At 42.3% G+C, this 20,039-nt stretch overlaps 1 protein-coding gene across 1 annotated transcript in view; it reads right to left on the bottom strand.

Moving 5' to 3' along the window:
- Ak4 (adenylate kinase 4) overlaps positions 1-19,055 on the bottom strand; it is a 62,744-nt gene extending 43,689 nt beyond the window's left edge. The window contains exon 1 of the mRNA XM_048351483.1: positions 18,795-19,055. Within this exon, the coding sequence (XP_048207440.1) occupies positions 18,795-18,939 (145 nt within the window). The 5' untranslated portion in view covers positions 18,940-19,055. The remainder of the gene's footprint in view (positions 1-18,794) is intronic.
- Positions 19,056-20,039: the final 984 nt, after the last annotated feature.

Genomic DNA, 20,039 nt, shown 5'->3' with positions numbered 1-20,039 from the left:
ACATTTTACTCTATTCTCTTTACTACCTCCAACTTACCCTCCTGACTTACTGCCTGGACCTCCAGTCTCCAATGACTCCTGGTTATTGGATAGAGGGTATCCCAGCTTAATCTGAGTGAATCAAAGGGGTTCATAGAGAAAGCCAGTCCTAAAAGAACTTAATATAAAAACAAGAATTGCGTATAGGGTTGTAACAGTAAATAAGTAACTACTGAATACAGGGCCCAGGATCAGTTGTTATATTGAAATTGTATTCTTTAGGAACACCAAATCTAATTTTATAGACAGGTATACAGGGTATCTGTACATAGTTGTGAACTTGTAAGATTTACACAACAGTGCTTGGTAAAGGCTGCTTTGGGTCTTAAATGGTGCTCACAGGTGCTGCTAGACTGGCATCCCCAATTCAAATGGGCAGAAGAAACACAAGAAAGATGGCAAACAAAGAAGTCTTATCCCCCACTCAAAACAAGCAGGAAGCAGAGCAGTCAATCAAAGACATAGAAGAGAACCCCCAAAAAGCTCTACAAAGTCTACTGATAAACATGATAAATGAAAAGTTTGAATCTCTTCAGTCAATTATTCTAGAGCATGAGGAGGCAAAGCAAAAATTAATGGAGAAGTTCATGGCAAATAGAAAGATAAATGAACTTCAAGAGTCAAATGAAAAGATAGCTAACCAGCTTAAAGATTTGAGAGACAACTCTCAAAACCAAAGTAATGAAGTAAAGAAGTCCAAACAAGACCTAAGAAATGACATGGAAATTATCAGGAAAGACCAGTCAGAAGCAAAAGAGATTCGAAATCAAGTAACTAGCCTACAGTCCCGACTAACTGAAGCAGAGGATCGAATTTCAGGAGCTGAAGATTCCTTAGATTCTATGGAGAAAGATAAAAAATCAATACAAATCCAGTCCAATCAACAAAACAGATCACTACAGGAGATTCAAGACATGATCAGGAAGCCCAATTTAAGGATAATAGGTATTGAGGAAAACTTGGAGAAAGGCTAATGGGATAGGCAACCTATTTAACAGAATATTAGCTGAGAACTTCCCAAATATCCAGAAGGAAAGGCCTATACAGATACAAGAAGCATTTCGAACCCCAAATCGACCAGACCAGAATAGGACATCCCACCAACACATTGTGATCAAAACAGGTTCAGTAGAGTGCAAGGAAAAAATACTCAAAGCTGTTAGGGCAAAGAAAACAATCACATATAAAGGAAAAGCAATCAGAATTACCCGAGACTTCTCAGCAGAGACCATGAAAGCAAGGAGAGCCTGGAATGAAGTATACCAAACTCTAAATAAAAATAACTATCAACCAAGAATTCTGTACCCAGCCAAACTCTCCTTCATAGCCGAAGGTCAAATAAAAGTCTTCCACAGTAAGGAAAAACGGAAACAATATATCTCCACCAAACCAGCTTTACAGAAAGCCTTCAAAGATGTACTATAGAGGGAAAATAATCAAGATCCCAATACAGACAGAGAAATGAACCCTAATTAGTAAACATCAGATCAAGAAATGGGAAGACACAGCTTTAAACAAGATAGTGATAATGAAAGGAACAAACGATCATCTCTGAATCCTAACTCTCAACATTAATGGACTTAATTCTCCAATCAAACGACATAGGCTCATAAGTTGGCTCAAAAATCAAGATCCATCTTTCTGCTGCCTCCAAGAGACACATCTATCCAGCAAAAGTAAACATCTTCTAAAAGTGAAAGGCTGGAAACAAATCTATCAAGCAAATGGCCCCCATAAGCAGGCTGGAGTTGCAATCCTAGTATCAGACAAAATTGACTTCAAATTAAAAAAGGTAAGAAGAGACAAAGAAGGTTACTACATACTAGTAAAGGGATCTCTCCTACAGGAAGAAATAACCATTCTAAATATCTACACACCAAATGCAGGAGCACCCAACTTCATCAAACAAACACTACTGACTCTAAAAACACTCATAGACCCAAACACATTGATAGTTGGGGACTTTCACACTCCACTATCACCTCTGGACAGATCAACACGCCAAAAACTGAACAAAGAAACCACAGAACTAAACAATTGCATAGACCAACTAGACTCAATCGACATCTACAGAATATTCCACCCAGCAAGGACAGAATACACATTCTTTTCGGCAGCACATGGAACATTCTCCAAAATAGATCACATCTTAGGGCACAAAGAAAATCTGTACAAATTCAGAAGTATCAAAACCATTCCCTGCATTCTCTCAGACCACAATGGAGTAAAATTAGAGCTCAACTCAAACAGCCACCACAGAAATTGCTACAATTCATGGAGACTAAACAACACACTGCTGAACCATCAGAGGGTCACTGAAGAAATTAAAACAGAAATTCAAATGTTTATGGAATTCAACCAAGTTGAGGACACAAAGTACCAGCTCCTTTGGGACACAGCAAAGGCAGTACTCAGAGGAAAATTTATATCTCTGAGTGCATACATCAACAAACTGGAGAAACAGCAACTCACTAATTTAAGGAAGCACCTTAATTTCCTTGAGAGAGAACAACAAGCCAAACCCCAAATCAATAGACAGAAGCAAATAATTAAAATTAAATCAATTAGAGACGAAAAAAACCATTGAAAGAATCAACAAAACAAAGAGTTGGTTCTTTGAAAAACTCAACAAGATAGACAGACCCCTGGCAAACCTGACCAAAAAACAAAGGCAGCACACTCAAATAAACAAGATAAGAGATAAAACAGGTAACATCACCACAGAAATAACCGAAATTCAGAAAATAATAAGGGACTATTTTGCAAACCTTTATGCCAACAAATTCGAGAACTTGGAAGAAATGGATGATTTCCTAGAAAAAATTCATATCCCCAAACTGAAACATGAAGATTTAAACCTCCTAAACAGACCCATATCCAGTATTGAAATAGAAACGGCAATAAATGATCTCCCATCCAAGAAAAGCCCAGGTCCAGACAGATTCACTGCAGAATTCTACAAGGCCTTCAAAACAGAACTCACACCAATATTTCTCAAACTCTTCAATGAAATTGAAAGAGAACGTTCACATCCAGACTCATTCTATGAAGCCAGTATAACCCTCATCCCAAAACCAGGCAGGGACTCATCACGGAAAGAAGACTATAGACCGATCTCCCTGATGAACATAGATGAAAAAATTCTCAACAAGATTCTGGCCAATCGACTTCAACAGGTCATCAAAAAAATCATACACCAGGATCAAACTGGATTCATCCCAGGGATGAAAAGTTGGTTTAATATACGCAAGTCAATTAATGTAATCCACCACCTCAACCGGAGCAAGCTAAAGAACCACATGGTTTTATCTCTGGATGCGGAAAAAGCGTTTGATAAAATCCAACACCCATTTATGCTAAAAGCCCTGGAAAAACTGGGATTCCAGGGAACATTCCTGAATATAATCAAGGCAGCTTATGACCAACCAACAGCAAGCATAGCTCTAAATGGTGAAAAACTAAAGCCATTCCCTTTAAAATCAGGAACAAGGCAGGGATGTCCACTCTCTCCCCTGCTCCTCAACATAGTACTAGAATTCCTAGCCAGACCAATCAGGCAAGAAGAAAATATAAAGGGGATCCAAGTAGGTAAAGATGAAGTTAAACTTTCTCTCTTCGCAGACGACATGATCCTATACCTAAAGAATCCCATAGACTCTACCCCTAAGCTACTAGAGCTGATCCAAAACTTTGGCAAAGTTGCAGGATATAAAATAAACCTTCAAAAATCAACGGCCTTTCTCTATGCTAACGACCCGAAGACCGAGGCTGATAGCAGGAAAGCAACTCCCTTTGCAATAGCCCCCAAAAACATAAAATACCTAGGAATAACCTTAACCAAAGAAGTGAAAGACCTCTTTGAGGAGAACTTTAAAACCTTGAAAAATGAAATTAAGTCAGAGCTAAGGAAATGGAAAAACCTCCCATGCTCCTGGATTGGGAGGATTAATATAATCAAAATGGCAATATTGCCAAAGGCTATCTACAAATTCAATGCAATACCCATTAATATCCCAACACCATTTTTTGATGAAATAGAGGAAGCAACCCAGAAATTCATATGGAATAATAAAAGACCTAGAATAGCAAAAACAATCCTAAGCAGAAAGAACAGTGCTGGAGGAATTACAATACCCAACTTCAAGTTGTATTATAAAGCTATAGTAATAAAAACAGCTTGGTATTGGCACCGGAACAGGCCTGAAGACCAATGGAACAGAATTGAAGACCCGGAATGAACCCACAGAACTACGCCTACTTAATCTTTGATAAAGGAGCTAAAACAATAGTTTGGAAGAAAGATAGCCTCTTTAACAAATTGTGCTGGAAAAACTGGCTCAACACATGCAACAAACTAAAACTAGATCCTTATATATCACCCTGCACCAAAATCAATTCCAAATGGATTAAAGACCTCGAAATCAAAACAGACACCCTGAAAACACTAAAGGAAGGAGTAGGAGAAACACTTGGGCTCCGTGGCGCAGGACGGAACTTCCTTAACAAAGACCCAGAAAGGCTACAAATCAAAGAAAGATTGGACAAATGGGACTGCATCAAACTACAGAGCTTCTGCACAGCAAAGGACATAGCTCGCAAGATAAACAGAAAGCCCACAGACTGGGAGACGATCTTTACCGGCCATTCAACGGACAAAGGCCTCATATCTAAAATATATGCAGAACTAAAAAAATTACCTTCCTCCAAAACAAAACCACAAAGAACCAAGAGCCCGCTCATCAAATGGGCTAAAGACTTACAAAGAGACTTCTCTGATGAGGAAATGAGAATGGCCAAGAGACATATGAAAAAGTGCTCTACATCACTGGCCATAAAAGAAATGCAAATCAAAACAACATTGAGATTCCATCTCACCCCAGTAAGAATGTCATATATCAAGAAAACTAACAATAACAGTTGTTGGAGCGGATGTGGCCAAAAGGGAACCCTACTTCATTGTTGGTGGGAATGTAAACTGGTTCAGCCACTCTGGCAAGCAGTATGGAGATTCCTCAGAAGGCTAAATGTAGAACTCCCCTATGACCCAGCAACCCCACTTTTGGGTATCTATCCAAAAAAACCACAAACAAAATCACAGTAAAGCCACCAGCACAACAATGTTCATTGCAGCGCAATTTGTCATAGCGAGAATCTGGAACCAACCCAGATGCCCCTCCTTAGACGAATGGATCAGGAAAATGTGGTACATATACACAATGGAATTTTATGCCTCTATCAGAAAGAATGACATTGCCCCATTTGTAAGGAAATGGAAGGACTTGGAAAAAATTATACTAAGTGAAGTGAGCCAGACCCAAAGAAACATGGAGTCTATGGTCTCCCTTATTGGGAATAATTAGCACAGGTTTAGGCAAGTCACAGCAGAGGATCACAAGAGCCCAATAGCTATACCCTTATGATCACATAAGATGATGCTAAGTGAAATGAACTCCATTGTATGGAAATGATTGTTATATCACAGTTGTAACTACTTTCAACATCCCATGTGTATCTGTAGCTTCTACTATTGATGATGTTCTTGTATCACCTTCTTGTGATTGTATCTACACTATCTCTGTAATCTTATCTGAGTATATTGGAAACCGTGTATACTGGTATTAGAACTAGGAAATTGAAAGGGAATACCAAAATTGAGAGACACAGGGTAAAAAAAGAGAAACAACTACAAAAGCAATACTTGCAAAACTGTTTGGTGTAAGTGAACTGAACACCTCAGGGGGGGAAAGGGTAAGGGGGAGGGGGGAGGGAGGTATGAGGGACAAGGTAACAAACAGTACAAGAAATGTATCCAATGCCTAACGTATGAAACTGTAACCTCTCTGTACATCAGTTTTATAATAAAAACTTTAAAAAGAAAGAAAGAAAAAGCTAGAAGTAGTGCTGTGGATCAAATAGTAGAGTGGCAGCTTTAAGCACAAAGAGGCTCAAGAACAGTGCCTAGGCCCTGAGTTCAAGTCCCAGGACTAGCAAAAAATAAAATAAAAAATTGAAACAAAGGAAACCATTAAAAGAAACATAATACTAACATATAAATTTAAAAAATTGGAAAGAGTAGAATATAGAAAATAAATCACCCCAACTACAGAGATGCCACAATTAGTTGGTGGTGGCTATGGCAGAATAGCCACAAAGAACAGCTGAAAAAGAATTTATACATGTAATCATGGGAACAGAAGCAGAGGGAACAAGGGCCATTTTTCTTGAGGAAAAAAAAATACCACTTATGTTAGCCAAGGGTGCCAAGTCGTGAAACTATGTCTAATTATTGGAAGAACTAGTAGATTTCATTTATGTGACACTGAAGACTGAAGTTGGAAAAGTAAAGAGAAGTTTATTAATGACAGCTTCAAGGAGTTGGAGTTCATTTCAGTATAAGAAAAAAACAAAAATCTTTGAATAATTAGACCTCTCCAGCAGTGAAAGAGCTTGCTTCCAGAATTAGCTGTCAGCTTCTATAGAAAGATTCCAGAACAGAATAGCCACTTGGATAGAATGACCTGAAATCCTTTCCAAGTCTAAGGTATTAAGAAACAGAATAATTAAACTTAACACATTCATTGTTATGCATAATGTTTAGTTCCTAAGAACACTGGAAAACCAAAACAAAATCAATAGAACTCAATGAAAAGGAGATTATGCACTTGCTACAAGCAGCAAACTTCATTTAAAAAAAAATAAGTTACTAGAATTAACCCAAGGTTTAAAAAAATTTTTTTGAAAAACCAAATTATGTCCTGAGACAGTATTAGCAGTTACATTTAAGAAAATTGAAACCAGACACTGCTGGCCCATGCTACTCAGAAGACTGAGTTGTGGAGGATTACAGTTCAAGGCCCACCCAAGCAGAAAAGTCTGAAGACTCCATCTCTAAAATAACCAGCAAAATGTATGGCAGGAGGTATGATTCAAGTGGTAGAATACAGGTAAGCAAGCAAGCTAAACAAGTCCTCAGTAACAGAGAGAAAGAGAGAGAGAGAGAGAGAGAGAGAGAGAGAGAGAGAGAGAGAGAGAAATAGAAAATCAGGAAACTTTACTCATATATGCAATCAATATGTTATAGCTCTCTAGAAAATTACATTGACTATTACCAAATTCTGCAGAAAACCCACAGAAATACAGAAGATTTTGAACTAAAATTATGAAAACGAAGCAAAAGTCAAAAGTTAATCAGAATAACACAGTGACAGATTTCATGCCTAGCATGCACAAAGCCACAGGTTCCCCAGCTCCACAAAATCAAGCCAACAAAAAACAAAAGATATGGAAAAATCAATCCAGTCAGATAAATAGGGAAATTTAGAAATCAGTCCATCTTATTGGAAACACAATTTTTAAAAAGAAAAAAAAGTAATTATGGGTTCAGGGCATCTTGAAAGAGTACACAAGCAAATTTAATATGGGTATTTCTATTGGGACAAAACTAGACACAAGAGAAATTCAAGGAAAAACAGAAAGACCCCACAGGTCCAAGGGGTTTAACAAAACAATGAACTTGTAACCTTTGCTGGATGAGGAGTACAAGCAAGAGAGAAGCAAGCACCTTACCAAATGATGCCATCTGACCCTTTCAGAAACCCTAGTATCTAAGGATTCTTAGGAAGGAAGAAGCAATCAAGTTTAATTAACTAATACACTGAAAGAAATAAAAGCTTACAAAGACAGGAGAGGACTAGCCAGAGGTAAGCAAAGTCCAATTATATTTTGTCTATATTACATAGCCATCTCTGTGCCTACCACTTGTCTAAAATCCATCAGCTACCCCCACCTGGAACTCCTCACAAGCTCACCTCAGTGCCCACATGTGGAGGATCGCCTATATAGGGCCACATTTATAAACAATGGCTTGAAGATGGGGGTAGAGGCTCAAGCCTGAATTCCCAGAACTACAGAGGCAGAGACAGAAGGACTGAGCATTTGAGGTGAGCCTGAGATACATAAACACAGCAAGAGCCTGCCAAAAAAGGAAAAAAAAAAAAAAAAAAAGCTTCACCTAGAATCAGAAAACGGTTTTCAAGAAAAATGAAAAACAGGTTGGCTGATTTCATTAAAATCAAATGTTTGTGCTTCTAAGGACACTATAGAGAAGATGAAAAGACAAGGTCCGGGAATATAGCTCAATGGTAGAATGCTTGTGAAACGACCTGGGAAATGGGACAGCTGGTTTGGAAAACCGTTTGGCAGTTCTTCAAAGTGTTAAACCCAGAGCTACCAAATGACCCAGTTATTCTGCTCAGATACAGGTGCCTAAGAGGAAAACGTCTATCCATTAATATAAACAACTGTGTTTGGCCAGATGAGATGCAGTGACTCATGCTTATAATCCCAGGTATTTGGGAAGTACAGAGTGGGATGGCCGTGGTTGAAGAACAGCCCAATGGAAAGAAACCTTAGTGAGACAGGCCTGAAATCCCAGCTAGTCACGAAACTGTATGTAGGGGGATGGCAGCATAAGGATCAATTTTGCCCTATGCAAAAAAATGTGAAACCCTACCTGAAAAATAACTAAAGAAAAAAAAAAAGGGTTGAGGATATAGCTCAAGTGGTAGCATGACTGCCTAGCAAGTGCAAGACCCCAAGTTCAAACCTCAGTATTAACCCAAAAGAAATTGTGTATAAATCAACACTAACTACAGAGGACCAGGTTTAAAAAGTCACATTTCTCAATTTATTTACTTCTTTGACCTAGAGCAACTTACTCAACCTCATTTATTTCTTTCAAAATTGTATCTTAAGACCAGGACTATAGATCTGGGTGTAGATTAAAGGTAATAGGCATCCATTAGCCCGTATGCTTCACTCATTACAAACTGGTAGTTATAACTAAATCTCAAGAATTACAAAGTACCAAGGTCACAGGTCTATGTTACCCCAAGGAAAGTGCTGAAGCCTGGAAAAACAGTTAACTTCTCATAGTTCATTTCTGAATAGTTAATTTCAGAATTCTATGAACCATGCTTTTGGCCTTGTTTCAAAAGTACTGGTCTAGCTAAGTAAGGCCCACTTGCTGCCAGACGTGTTAACTAGTACAAGAGCTGTGGGGACTTGGGGGTGAAACTGTTAAAGTATAACATCAATCATCAAAACGGAACTTCATGAAGCTGTACAAATGACCTTTTGTACTTTGCCTTAGAGGTCAACCTGAGAACTTCAAGTGGGGCGGGGGGGGGGTGGCAGAATAACCCTAAAAACCTCTACTATTTATTTTTTAAAACATGGATTTGTTAAGTAAAAAAGACATAAATTATATCTAACTCACTAATCCTTTACACACAAAAAAAAATTGTGTGTGTGTGTGCATGCACTGGTCTTGAGTTTGAACTCAGGGTCTGGGTCTGAGCTTTTTTGGCCAAGGCTGGCTTTTTTACTCAAGGCTCAAGACATGAGCCACAGGCACCCAGTTAGAAAACAGTTTCCAAGTCCATAAATCTTCACACTCGGACTGATAGAATAGACTAGCATAATAAAATCTGACCAAATTATAATATATGTATATGTAAATTGCCACTGTGAAACTCCTTTGAACAATTAATATTCCTGGGGGAGGGGGAGAGGAAGGAATCACAAGAAAGTAAAACAGAAAGTGTTGGGGGTAAGTACTAGTGGGAGGGAAGAGAGGAAATAAGGGAAATATGTCAAAGCATTTTATATGTGTAAAAACAGAACAATGAAACTTGTTAACATTATTTTTAGAAGCAGGAAGGAGAAAGAGAAGATGAAGTAGATTGTATACATTGTCTGCATGTATGGAAATGTCACAATGAAACCCCCCTGGTATAATTAATGTATGGTAATAAAAATCACTGAGAGAGAGAGAGAGAGAGAGAGAGAGAGAGAGAGACACGCACTGGGCACTAGTGGCTAATATCTATCTGTAATCCTATCTACCCAGGAGGCTGAGATCTAAGAATGACAATTTGAAGCCAGGCTGGGCAGTAAAGTTCATGAGATTTTTATCTCCAATCAATCACCAAAAAAGCTGGAAGTTGAGGTATGCCTCAAGTGGTAGAACCTTGAGCACAAAAGCTCAGAGACAGAGCCCAGGCCCTGAGTTAAAGCTCAGTACCAGCAAATGCTCACACACAGTGGTCTAGATGTAAGAACTAATAGCAGAATACATTCAGAGACTATATGTATAAGTGATATTTGATTTATAAACCATCTCCCTTAGGTTTTTTTTTAATTTTTGTTAAACCATGTGTGTGTGTGTGTGTGTGTGTGTGTGTGTGTGTGTGTGTGAATTCCTAAAAGCAAACTGTCAGGACAGGCTATATACATGCTTTAGCAGTAAGGATTTCCTACCAGCTCATGGCTCACATGACTGATTTCATCTTTCTCAATTTTCTAAGTCTTGGTAATTTGCATATACTCATAATCAGAAAGTTTTATTTTAAATACACACATTTAATTTACAATGTAAGTGTATATATACTTATGTGTCTATGTATATTTATATGCACATAAACCATTTAAGCCAAGAAAGTTCCTAAATCAAGTAGCACCTGTATGCTACCAAGAACTTGACAGCTAGGGTTAGAACTTCTTTCTGCTCCTATGACTTCAAAACTGCTTTGGCCCAGTAGTTATATTCCTAGAAACCTCTTCCAATGAAATACATTAATCCAGTAAGTTACATACAGTGTTCTTCATAACTGCTTTAGTTTCTGGTTGGTTTGGGGTCTGAGACAGCATCTCTCCGAGCAGGACAGGCTGGCCTTGAAATGGAGCTCCTCTTGCCTTTCCGACTGGAGTGCTGGTGCCTGCCACCATGCCAGGTCATGTAAGGATAGCCTGCCCTGAAACTTCAAATACTGAAAACTTTCCACCTAAGATGGGATGGACACATGCTAGTCTAACCCTTAGCAAAGTCATTCTGGTACTGGGGCCAGAACCCTACGTGTCCCTGTGAATTTCTCCCTATCACTTCTCACAGACAACTTATGACCAGGGAGCTCCACTTTTATACATCATCTCCCTCTACTTTTCTTCCTTCACCACAGTCCACTCTCCTCACCCACACCCATGGGCTTCTGGATGCTTTCTTTGTTTTGAGTTTTGTTGGGGTTTTTTGTGCTAGGGCTTGAACTCAGGCCATGTCAGCATATTGTCCCTTAGCTTTTTTGCTCAACTTTAAGGCTCTACCTACCACTTGAACTACAACTTCACTTCTGGCTTTCTGATAATGAATTAGAGATAAGAATATCACACTTTCATTATAAGGTTGACTTTGAACCAGTGATCCTCAGATCTCATTCTCCTGAGGAGCTAAATTTACAGATTTGAGTCACTGGAGCCTGCCTAGTGCTACCCTTTTTTTGTGTTGTGGTACTGGGATTTGAACTCAGGGCCTTGCACTTGCTAAGCAGAGGCTTTGTCACTCCAGCCATTCTGCCAGCCTTTTCCTTTTCCTTTTTTTTTGCATAGGTTATTTTCAAAATGGGGTCTTCACTTTTTAGGCCAAGGCTGGCCTGGCCTACAATCCTATTTGTGCTTTCTTCTGTAGTCAGGATGACAGGAGCACACCAATGGACCCAAGTTGAGATAGTATCTCATAGACTCCCCCACTGTTTTCATGCTGGCCTCCAACTACAATCCTTCCCTTCACCCTAGGTCCACATCCCAAACTAGGATTACAGGCTTGAGACAACACGCGACACGCCTAGTGCCACTCTTATTTACCTGGCATCACTTCTACATACAGCATGCAAAAAGTCCATTTTTACAAGGCCAGCCCCCCTTCAGTAACTTCCTAGTGCCCTAAGAGCCAAATCCAGTCCTCAAAGCTCTATCTCACTGGCATCTGCTCAAGTCTCTGTTCCGGCTAGTGTTCACGCCCCTTCTGCTCATTGAGGACCATTCTCGCTGTTCCTCCAGCTATGTGCCTGCTCACCTAAGGGCCTAGCACTTGCTGTTCCTTCTCCCTGGAACAGTCTGCTCCTAGGTTATTACATCTCGCTCATTACTTATGCACTCTGGAGACATCCGAGCCCTCCCTGGAAAGGCCTCCCCTACTCACACCATCTAGGACACCATCATAACACTAGTCAACTCACCACTAATTCCTTTTCTCCCTAACATACTTATTCCACAGGCACTTATCACCTATTTCCTTGTGGACTCTTACCTCTTAGGAACAAAGGGATGTTTCAAAATACCTGTTGAATGACGAGACTATTAGGCAGAGATTAGAATGTGTGTGAAGATGATTTAAGAGCACAGGAGCTGAGTATTGTGACCATGCCATAATCAGCTACTTGGGAGGCCAAGACAAAAAGATCAAGTTCAAGGCCAAGACTGGTCTGTATAGTAATCCTGTTTAAAAACAAAACAAACAACAACCAAAAAAACACAGAACATCAGAACACAATATATTTTAGTGGGGGAGAATAACAGATTGTCAAATAACTAGTTAACACATAATCAAATATGGAGGGGCTGGGCAAGTACACAGAATGGGCAAGAAAATGCAACATTTTTAAGTATGTCAAGGTGGTACTTTCTTTTATCAACCTGGTAAGGAGGAAAGAAATAATATTTTTAGAGTTTCCCCCATGTTTCAAGTTCTTTTATGTCCACAATCTAGCTACTATTAATTATTGTAGTTGTTCCATGATTAATATAGAACTCTCATTAGTCAATGTAGATCAGTGTTTAGCAAAATGAAAGTCACAACCCATTGGTAGATTATAAAATTAGTTTGTTTTTTTTTAATAAAATAGAAAAAAAGGAATAGAATAAGTTGGGCTCTGGTGGCTCATCCCTGTAATCCTAACTAAAGGCTGGGATTTGAGAATTCTAGGTCGAAGCCAGCTCAGTCCAAAAAGTTCATAAGACTCTTGCTGGAAATGGAATTGTGACTCAAGTAGGAGTGCTAGCTTTAAGGGAAAAAGCTCAGGGAGAATTTACCCTCCCTGAGTTCAAGCCCAGACAGAGAGAGAGAGAGAGAGAGAGAGAGAGAGAGAGAGAGAGAGAGAGAGAGAGAGAGAGAGAGAGAGAGAAAGAAAGCAGAAACAAAGGAAGGAAGGAAGGGAGGGAGGGAGGGAGGGAGGGAGGGAGGGAGGGAGGGAGGGAGGGAGGGAAAGGAAAAAGAAAAGGAGGGAAAGAAAAAGAAAATGAGGGAGAGAGGGAAAAAGAAGGGAGGGAAAGAAAGAGAGGGAGGAAGTGTAGAAGGGAGAGAGAAGGGGAGGTAAGGAAGGAAGGAAAGAAAAGAAATTTACCATTTAAAAAATGATCATTTAAAAATTCAGATGTGCATAAGGCTAGAACATGCTGGGATGCCTGACTCAAGCCACACACAGTGCTCTCCAATTCACATGAAAACACCAAGGGGAAGATCTTAAAAATAACACTTGTTGTACTAGTTACTCAGGAGGCAGAAGTAGGAGAATCCAAGTGTGAAGCCTGCCAAGATACTTGGCACAAATAGAAGAGCACTTGCCTTGAGTTCAAACCCAAAAAACAAACAAACAAACAAAAAGGAACAACAACAAAAAAAAAAACCTCAGAAGAATCGGATGTGGCGTGGGCATATAGACTGCAGATGGTCAGACACTGCTTGACCTAGTTTTATCCCAAGTTTCACTATGTGAGGATAGAAAATGGAATATAGCATATTCTAGAACTCTTGCCACATGTCTTTGTATGAGCTACAAAAAGATTAACCATTTAAAGTTGACTTGAAGGCAAGTTGAACTCTGACTCTCAAGTCTGTCGACCCAGTATCCTTCAGTTCTCAGAAATGCTCACTCTTACATAAGACACATAGTTATACTTAATCAGCACCCCAAAACCCTGGGGCTTTTGAACCAGGTCATCTTCTCAGAGAGCTTGTCTACAGCCTCACATGAAACACTAGTTCTAGGTACAAGAATCCAGCAATAATTGCAGTTAATATTAAGAACAGAAACAGGTTTGCTCTTGAACATCTTTTCAGTCAAGTCCATGATGCTTCCAAATAGAAACTTGCCAATTTTCCTGCACTTGAGATAAGATATTCAATATAATAGAAGAATGTGAATTTTTATCTGCCCAACATTTCAAATAGGATTCTCATAAGTGGGAGAAAAGGAGGGAGGGGATAACAATGCTCAACAAGAAATGTACTCATTACCTTACTTATGAAACTGTAACCCCTCTGTACATCACCCTTATAATTAAATTAAATTAAATTTTAAAGTTATAGGTTTAGAAAAGTTGAAAATCATTGTTCAGATGTTTCTTTCAGGAAAAATTAACTTCCAGTTTAGAAAATGAAATGGCTGTGTTTCTCCAAAGTAACTGTTTCATTTTTGTGTAAAAACACTTCAGATTATGTAACAACCAAGTGTTTTTGCTTTTGATAATACCTGCTTTTAAAAAAAAAGTATAAATTCTGTCCATTCCAAATTTTTTTTCAAATTTTAAAAAGCCATCACTAAAAAAAAAAGAAAGAAAATAGAAATGTCTCCTGAAACAGGGTCTCATTATGTAGCAATACAGGATGTCCTTGAACTTGAGATCAAGTTCCTGCTCAGCCTCACAAGTGCGAGAATTACAGGTGTGAGCCACAATGACCAGCTAAACAGCAGCTAAACCTAGAATTTTTGGCCCATTCTGGGGAGTGCCAGTCCTGTATATCTACTATCACACATACATGTACACAAACACATACATACCTCATGGTAAGAAGTGAACTCCTGTGAGAATGTAAAACTCGGCACCTGGCAACCTAAGGCAATTCTCTGTTCTTTTCCTCACATAGCATTCTTAAAAAAAAAAAATGCAAGCCAGAGATCAGGGTGGGTCCCCAAATAAGGTATTTGATAAGCCTCAGCCTGCACTGCTCCAGGCTGCCTAGCCAGGCAAGGAATCACAACTATCAAAAAGCTAATCTCCGATCCTTGGTAAGTAGAAACTTTCACAGTAAATCAGAGCTAATTAGACAGAATGGATTCTATTACTCTAAGCTGGTTTGACTCATGGGAAAACGGAGACAGAAATTGCAATTCATGCCTTCAACAGAGACCTCCTGAGCCCTTTCTAATGTTTTTCAGTAGTTTGCCAGAATTCAGTTTCGGAGTGGGAAGTGGAAGTGGAATACAGCATAGACAGAAGGGGCAAGGGGCAAAAGAGTATCTTCAGACTTTCAACTATAAACAGAAAGATTGTGGTGCTTTTCCACCAGGAGATTAGCAAAAAGCAAACAGCAGGTAATCAATAGAAAAATAACGACTGGAATATTTGCTTATTTACCAAGCAGTGGCCCCTAAGATTCTTACTTAGATCGTCCAAGGGAGAAAATAATCTGAGATCTCTGTACTGTCTCCAGAACCTAGAACAATGACCCTTAGTAGGTATTAATTATCTTCTTGGTCGAATTAGACATTCATTACAACACTGCACTGTAACTCTATTCTACAGTAGCAATCGAATCAACAAGGCATATGCAGAGGAAAGAAATGGATTCTGCCAGGGCACATGAGGGAAGTCTGCACGCACAGAAGCAATGAGGTCACAGTGGCCTTTCCTTCAGGGCAGCTCTTCGCCAGGCAGTGGCTGAAGAAGGCAAGCCTGTGAGCAGGACTGTGACCCAGTCCAGGCAGCAGCAGATGGCCTGAGCTACTTTCCAATTCAAAATGCTTTCACAAAGGATCCATTCCTGGGGTTTTACTATGTTTCATCATTTCCTTCAGACTTTCACCTGTAAAAGTGGACATACAACAAGACTGTGACATACAACAAGACTGTGGTGCTTTTCCACCATCAGATTAGTTAAAAGCAAACAGCAGGTAATAGAAAAATGAAGACCGTGGAAGACTAGAACATTTAACCATGCAGTGGGCCTCTAAGATTCTTACTTAGACCTTCCCAGAGGGAAAAATAATATGAGGTCATGCCCCCAAAATAAATTTCACTGTAAACAAACTGGTATCCTTTATTGCTCTTCTTTCCTTGAAAAATTATATAGGTCAGTTCATACAAATAAATAAACTGGGAGGAAAACTTGTTCAAATCAGTTTTCATACAAATAAATAAATAAACTAGGAGGGCTGTGGTTCCAGGATAGCCTGGACAAAGTAGGTTTTCAAGAACCATTTCTCCTAGAAGAAGCACCTGTCATCCCAGCTACAGTGGGTCCAATGAGACTCCATCACAAAATACCGCAAAAGGGGGCTGGAGGCATGACTAAAGTGGTAGAGTGCAACATGAGGTCCTATGTTAAAACTCCAATATTAAAATAATAATAGTAAGTACTTGATTGTCAACAGGAAAGAAAGTCTAAACATTTTGAAGCCACATCCTAACTTCAGGGGGAAACAAGATGAGAGATGGAAGTTATCTGAAAGAACAGAAACTAAAGAAAAATAAAGTGGTTTTTAAAAACTGAGAACAAACCCAGGAGCCAATGACTCACACCTGTAATTCCAGCTACTCAGGAGGCTATGGATCTGAGGATCCTAGTTCATAGCCAGCCTAAGCAGTAAAGTCTATGAGGATTTTATCTCCAGTAGTCCAATAGTAGAAGTAAACCATAGTCAGGTATAGGAGATTATATAACAGGGACTTCATGTCAGTCTAGCAAAGCCTTCACCACAGTCTCTATCTCCCCACCCTGGAGAGCCCAATCTACCCACAATACCATTAGACTACATTACAAATACAGAAAGAGCAATTTGAATGTGGTATTAAAATAGAGCAGGTGTGGTGGGACAAGTCTATAATCCCAGCTATTTTGGCGACTGAGGCAGCTTGGACAATGAATGCTCTATCTCAATTTTTTGTGCTTTTTTTTGGGGGGAGGGGTTGTACTGGGGCTTGAATCTGGGCCACAGCTGGGAGGGGAGGTAGTTAATTTGAGATAAGAGTCTCAGGACCTTTCTTGCCTGGGCTGACTTGGAACTGTGATCCCAGATCTCAGCCTCCTGAGTTGCTAGAATTATAGGAGTGAACCACCAGCTCTTGGCTTCAAAATAAAATTTTTAAAAGAGTAAGAGGAATTTATTGATAATGTTCTTGTATCACCTTCCTGTGGTTGTACCTACACTATCTCTGTAATCTTATCTGAGTATATTGGAAACGGTGTATACTGGTATTAGAACTAGGAAATTGAAAGGGAATACCAAAATTGAGAGACACAGGTTAAAAAAAGAAAAACAACTACAAAAGCAATTCGTGCAAAACTGTTTGGTGTAAGTGAACTGAACACCTCATGGGGGGAAAGGGAAAGGGGAGGAGGTAGGGGGGTATGAGGGACGAGGCAACAAACAGTACAAGTAATGTATCCAATGCCTAACGTATGAAACTGTAACCTCTCTGTACATCAGTTTGATAATAAAAATTTGAAGAAAAAAAAAGAATAAGAGGTATATCTCAGTACCTCCCCCCAAGTACCCGCAAAGATTTTTAAAATCCACCTGGGTTAAAAACACTATAGAACAAAATTCTGGTACATAAATTGCATCCAACAGAGACGTAGGGGTAAGAAACATCCTTAAGAATAAAAATTAAGGGCTGCTTTGCAACCTTTCTTAAAAGGTAATGAAGCTCAAGGCCCTGAGTTGGAACACCAGAGGAGTTGGGGGAGGTATGATGAATAAACCACCTAAGTACATTTCTCAGTTCCTGCCTGGTTCTGCCTGCACTGTCCCCACTCACCTTTCCACGCTAATAGCTGTTTCTAAAATGCAGATCCCTGGAGAATTAGCCCATCAGGAGCAACGACCACCCCGGGACACCAAGGAGAAAAGTAACGGTGAAGCAATAACGGTAGGCAATAACAGGTTGTCCTAAAGAAAGTTGCTAATTACTAGCATCAGCATCTCGGAAGGGTCAGTGCCCCCCCCCCCCACGCCGCCCACGTTACCACAGCGGCTACCTCCCATCTATAGCGCTACTCCCTTGGAACTGGTGGGAGATGAGGGTGGCAGGGAGGAACCCGAACACTGTCAGACTAAGTGATGGAGGCCATCGAGACCCCCAACTTCACCGCGCCGCCCAGGGAGATATTCACAACAAGAAGCCATTTCCAAGAAGGCTGAATTCAAATGTAATTTATCATAACGAGTTCGCAACAAATCTCCGGGCAGCCAGGTCCCAGTTTGGAGAGAAGGGGGTCTTGATGGAGGAAGAGTTTACCTTAGAAGGCGACAGCAAGATACATACGCCTTTCAAAGCGGCCCAGGAAGCTGCCCCCAGGCCGAGGGAATGGAGGGGCACGCGCCGGCGAGCCCTGCAGAGCCACAGGTGCCCCCGCGCGCACAGGAGGGACTCCCACAGGTGGGCGCCGCTCGGTCCGGGGGCTCCGGCGCCAAGGGGAGTGCGAGGCTCTCTAGGACCTGGGGGAGAGGCCGGGAGAGGACCCTAGGGCTAGGAGACGGTTTTGCCTTTGGAAGACAGCGTGCGAGCCAAGCTGGGAGTTTTCCACTGCCGGCCTCTCCCTCTCCCCGCCGGCTATGCATGGGCTTCTCCTCCCCCCCCCCCGCCCCCGCTCCCCCAACAGGAGGAACGGGGTGAAAAGAGGGGCCGCGGGCATCTGCCACTCTCCTCCCCACCAGCTTCAGCTTCCTCCCGGGCGCGGTTAAGCCGCGCGATCGCCGGCCGCTGGCTGCATGCGCTCCGGCACGTACCAGCCCGCACAGCCACAGGCGGGCGGGGGGAAGGGCGCAGGGACCGAGCCCGGACACCCCTCGGGCCGTTCCTCCCTCCCACCAAAGCCGATCCCGTTGGGGTCACCCTCCCTCGCCTCCTCAGCCCCTCACCCGTGTTGGCCTTGAGGTTCTCCCGTAAGAAGTGACCGCTGGAGAGATGCTGCAGGCCAAAGTTCTGGGCGATCCTCTGGCACACGGTGCCCTTACCCGAGCCGGGCGGCCCGAGTATAACCGCGCGCAGGAGTTTGGAAGCCATGGCTTCTGCGGCCCCGCGGGCAGCCCAGACTGCAGTCCTGGTGGCAGCCCGGGAACTTTGTTTCTCGGCCCCAGTCCCGGGCACCCTCTGCTCGCGCGGGGACGCGCCTGCCGCCCCTACAGCGGGAAGGAGAGACTTGAAGACAAACCCCTCCCCGCAGCCCCGCCCTCCGCCACCTCCCCGCCCGGGCAGCTAAGGGCGAGAGCTCCGAGGCCCCCGCCCCGCACTGTCACCCCACGGGGGTCAGAGGTCCGCTCCGCAGATCACACATCCATCCTTTCCTCTATCTCACTCCCCACTCTATCTCAAAGGTGGGAGACCTGGTGGCCGGGCATCCCCGAGCCAACGGAAGAAACCGGGGTAGGGGTAACTCCAAGTGCGCCCCGCCATCCCACACACACAATGGCCTGGGGCTCAGACCCCCACACACAGGTGGGCCTCCGTGGCATCCGCCGCTGTAACATCCCCTGGGGACCCCGCCGACCGCGCGCAGACGGAGGAGTCCACCTCCGCCCCGGATTGCCCGTGCGCTCCCACGCGCGGGGCGCCCTCGGTCAAAAGCAGTATAAGGAGCCCACACCTCGGCGCCCCGCGACTTAACCAGGCGCCCAGCTTCGATCCCCTTGGGCGGCGCCGCCTCCGCCCGCCCGGTCCCCAAGCCCAGTTGGCCGCGCGGGACTGAATCCTTACGTAAGCCCGGAGACCAGCCGCGCCGGAGCCGCCGGCCCGCGCCCCCTCCCTTCCCCTACACCCCACCCACCCCGCCGTCCCCGCCCACGCGCTCCCCCCCCCCCCCCCCGACCTGGCGGGGACTGTGGGGGCGAAAGAAGGTGCCAAGAAAGATTTCTCTTTTCTTTAGTCGCCTAGGGACCGGGTCTATTGTAAAGAGAAAGGAAAAATACAACTTGAGTACCTGCTGTCCATCAAGTCCAAGGCTATGGCATCTCATTATGCAACCTCCCCAGGCACAGATGTGGAAAGGAAGCTTGCGGCGCGGCCAAGCATTTGTTCATCTGTTCAGCAGCGTTGGATCCCGCAGCACCTGTTAATGTGACCGACTGGTCCAGAACTTGGGATGGAATCTCGAACAAAGGATGCTA

Source organism: Perognathus longimembris, chromosome 7, assembly GCF_023159225.1.
Source record: "Perognathus longimembris pacificus isolate PPM17 chromosome 7, ASM2315922v1, whole genome shotgun sequence".
NCBI lineage: Eukaryota > Metazoa > Chordata > Mammalia > Rodentia > Heteromyidae > Perognathus > Perognathus longimembris.
This window is presented reverse-complemented; position numbering and strand designations above follow the sequence as displayed.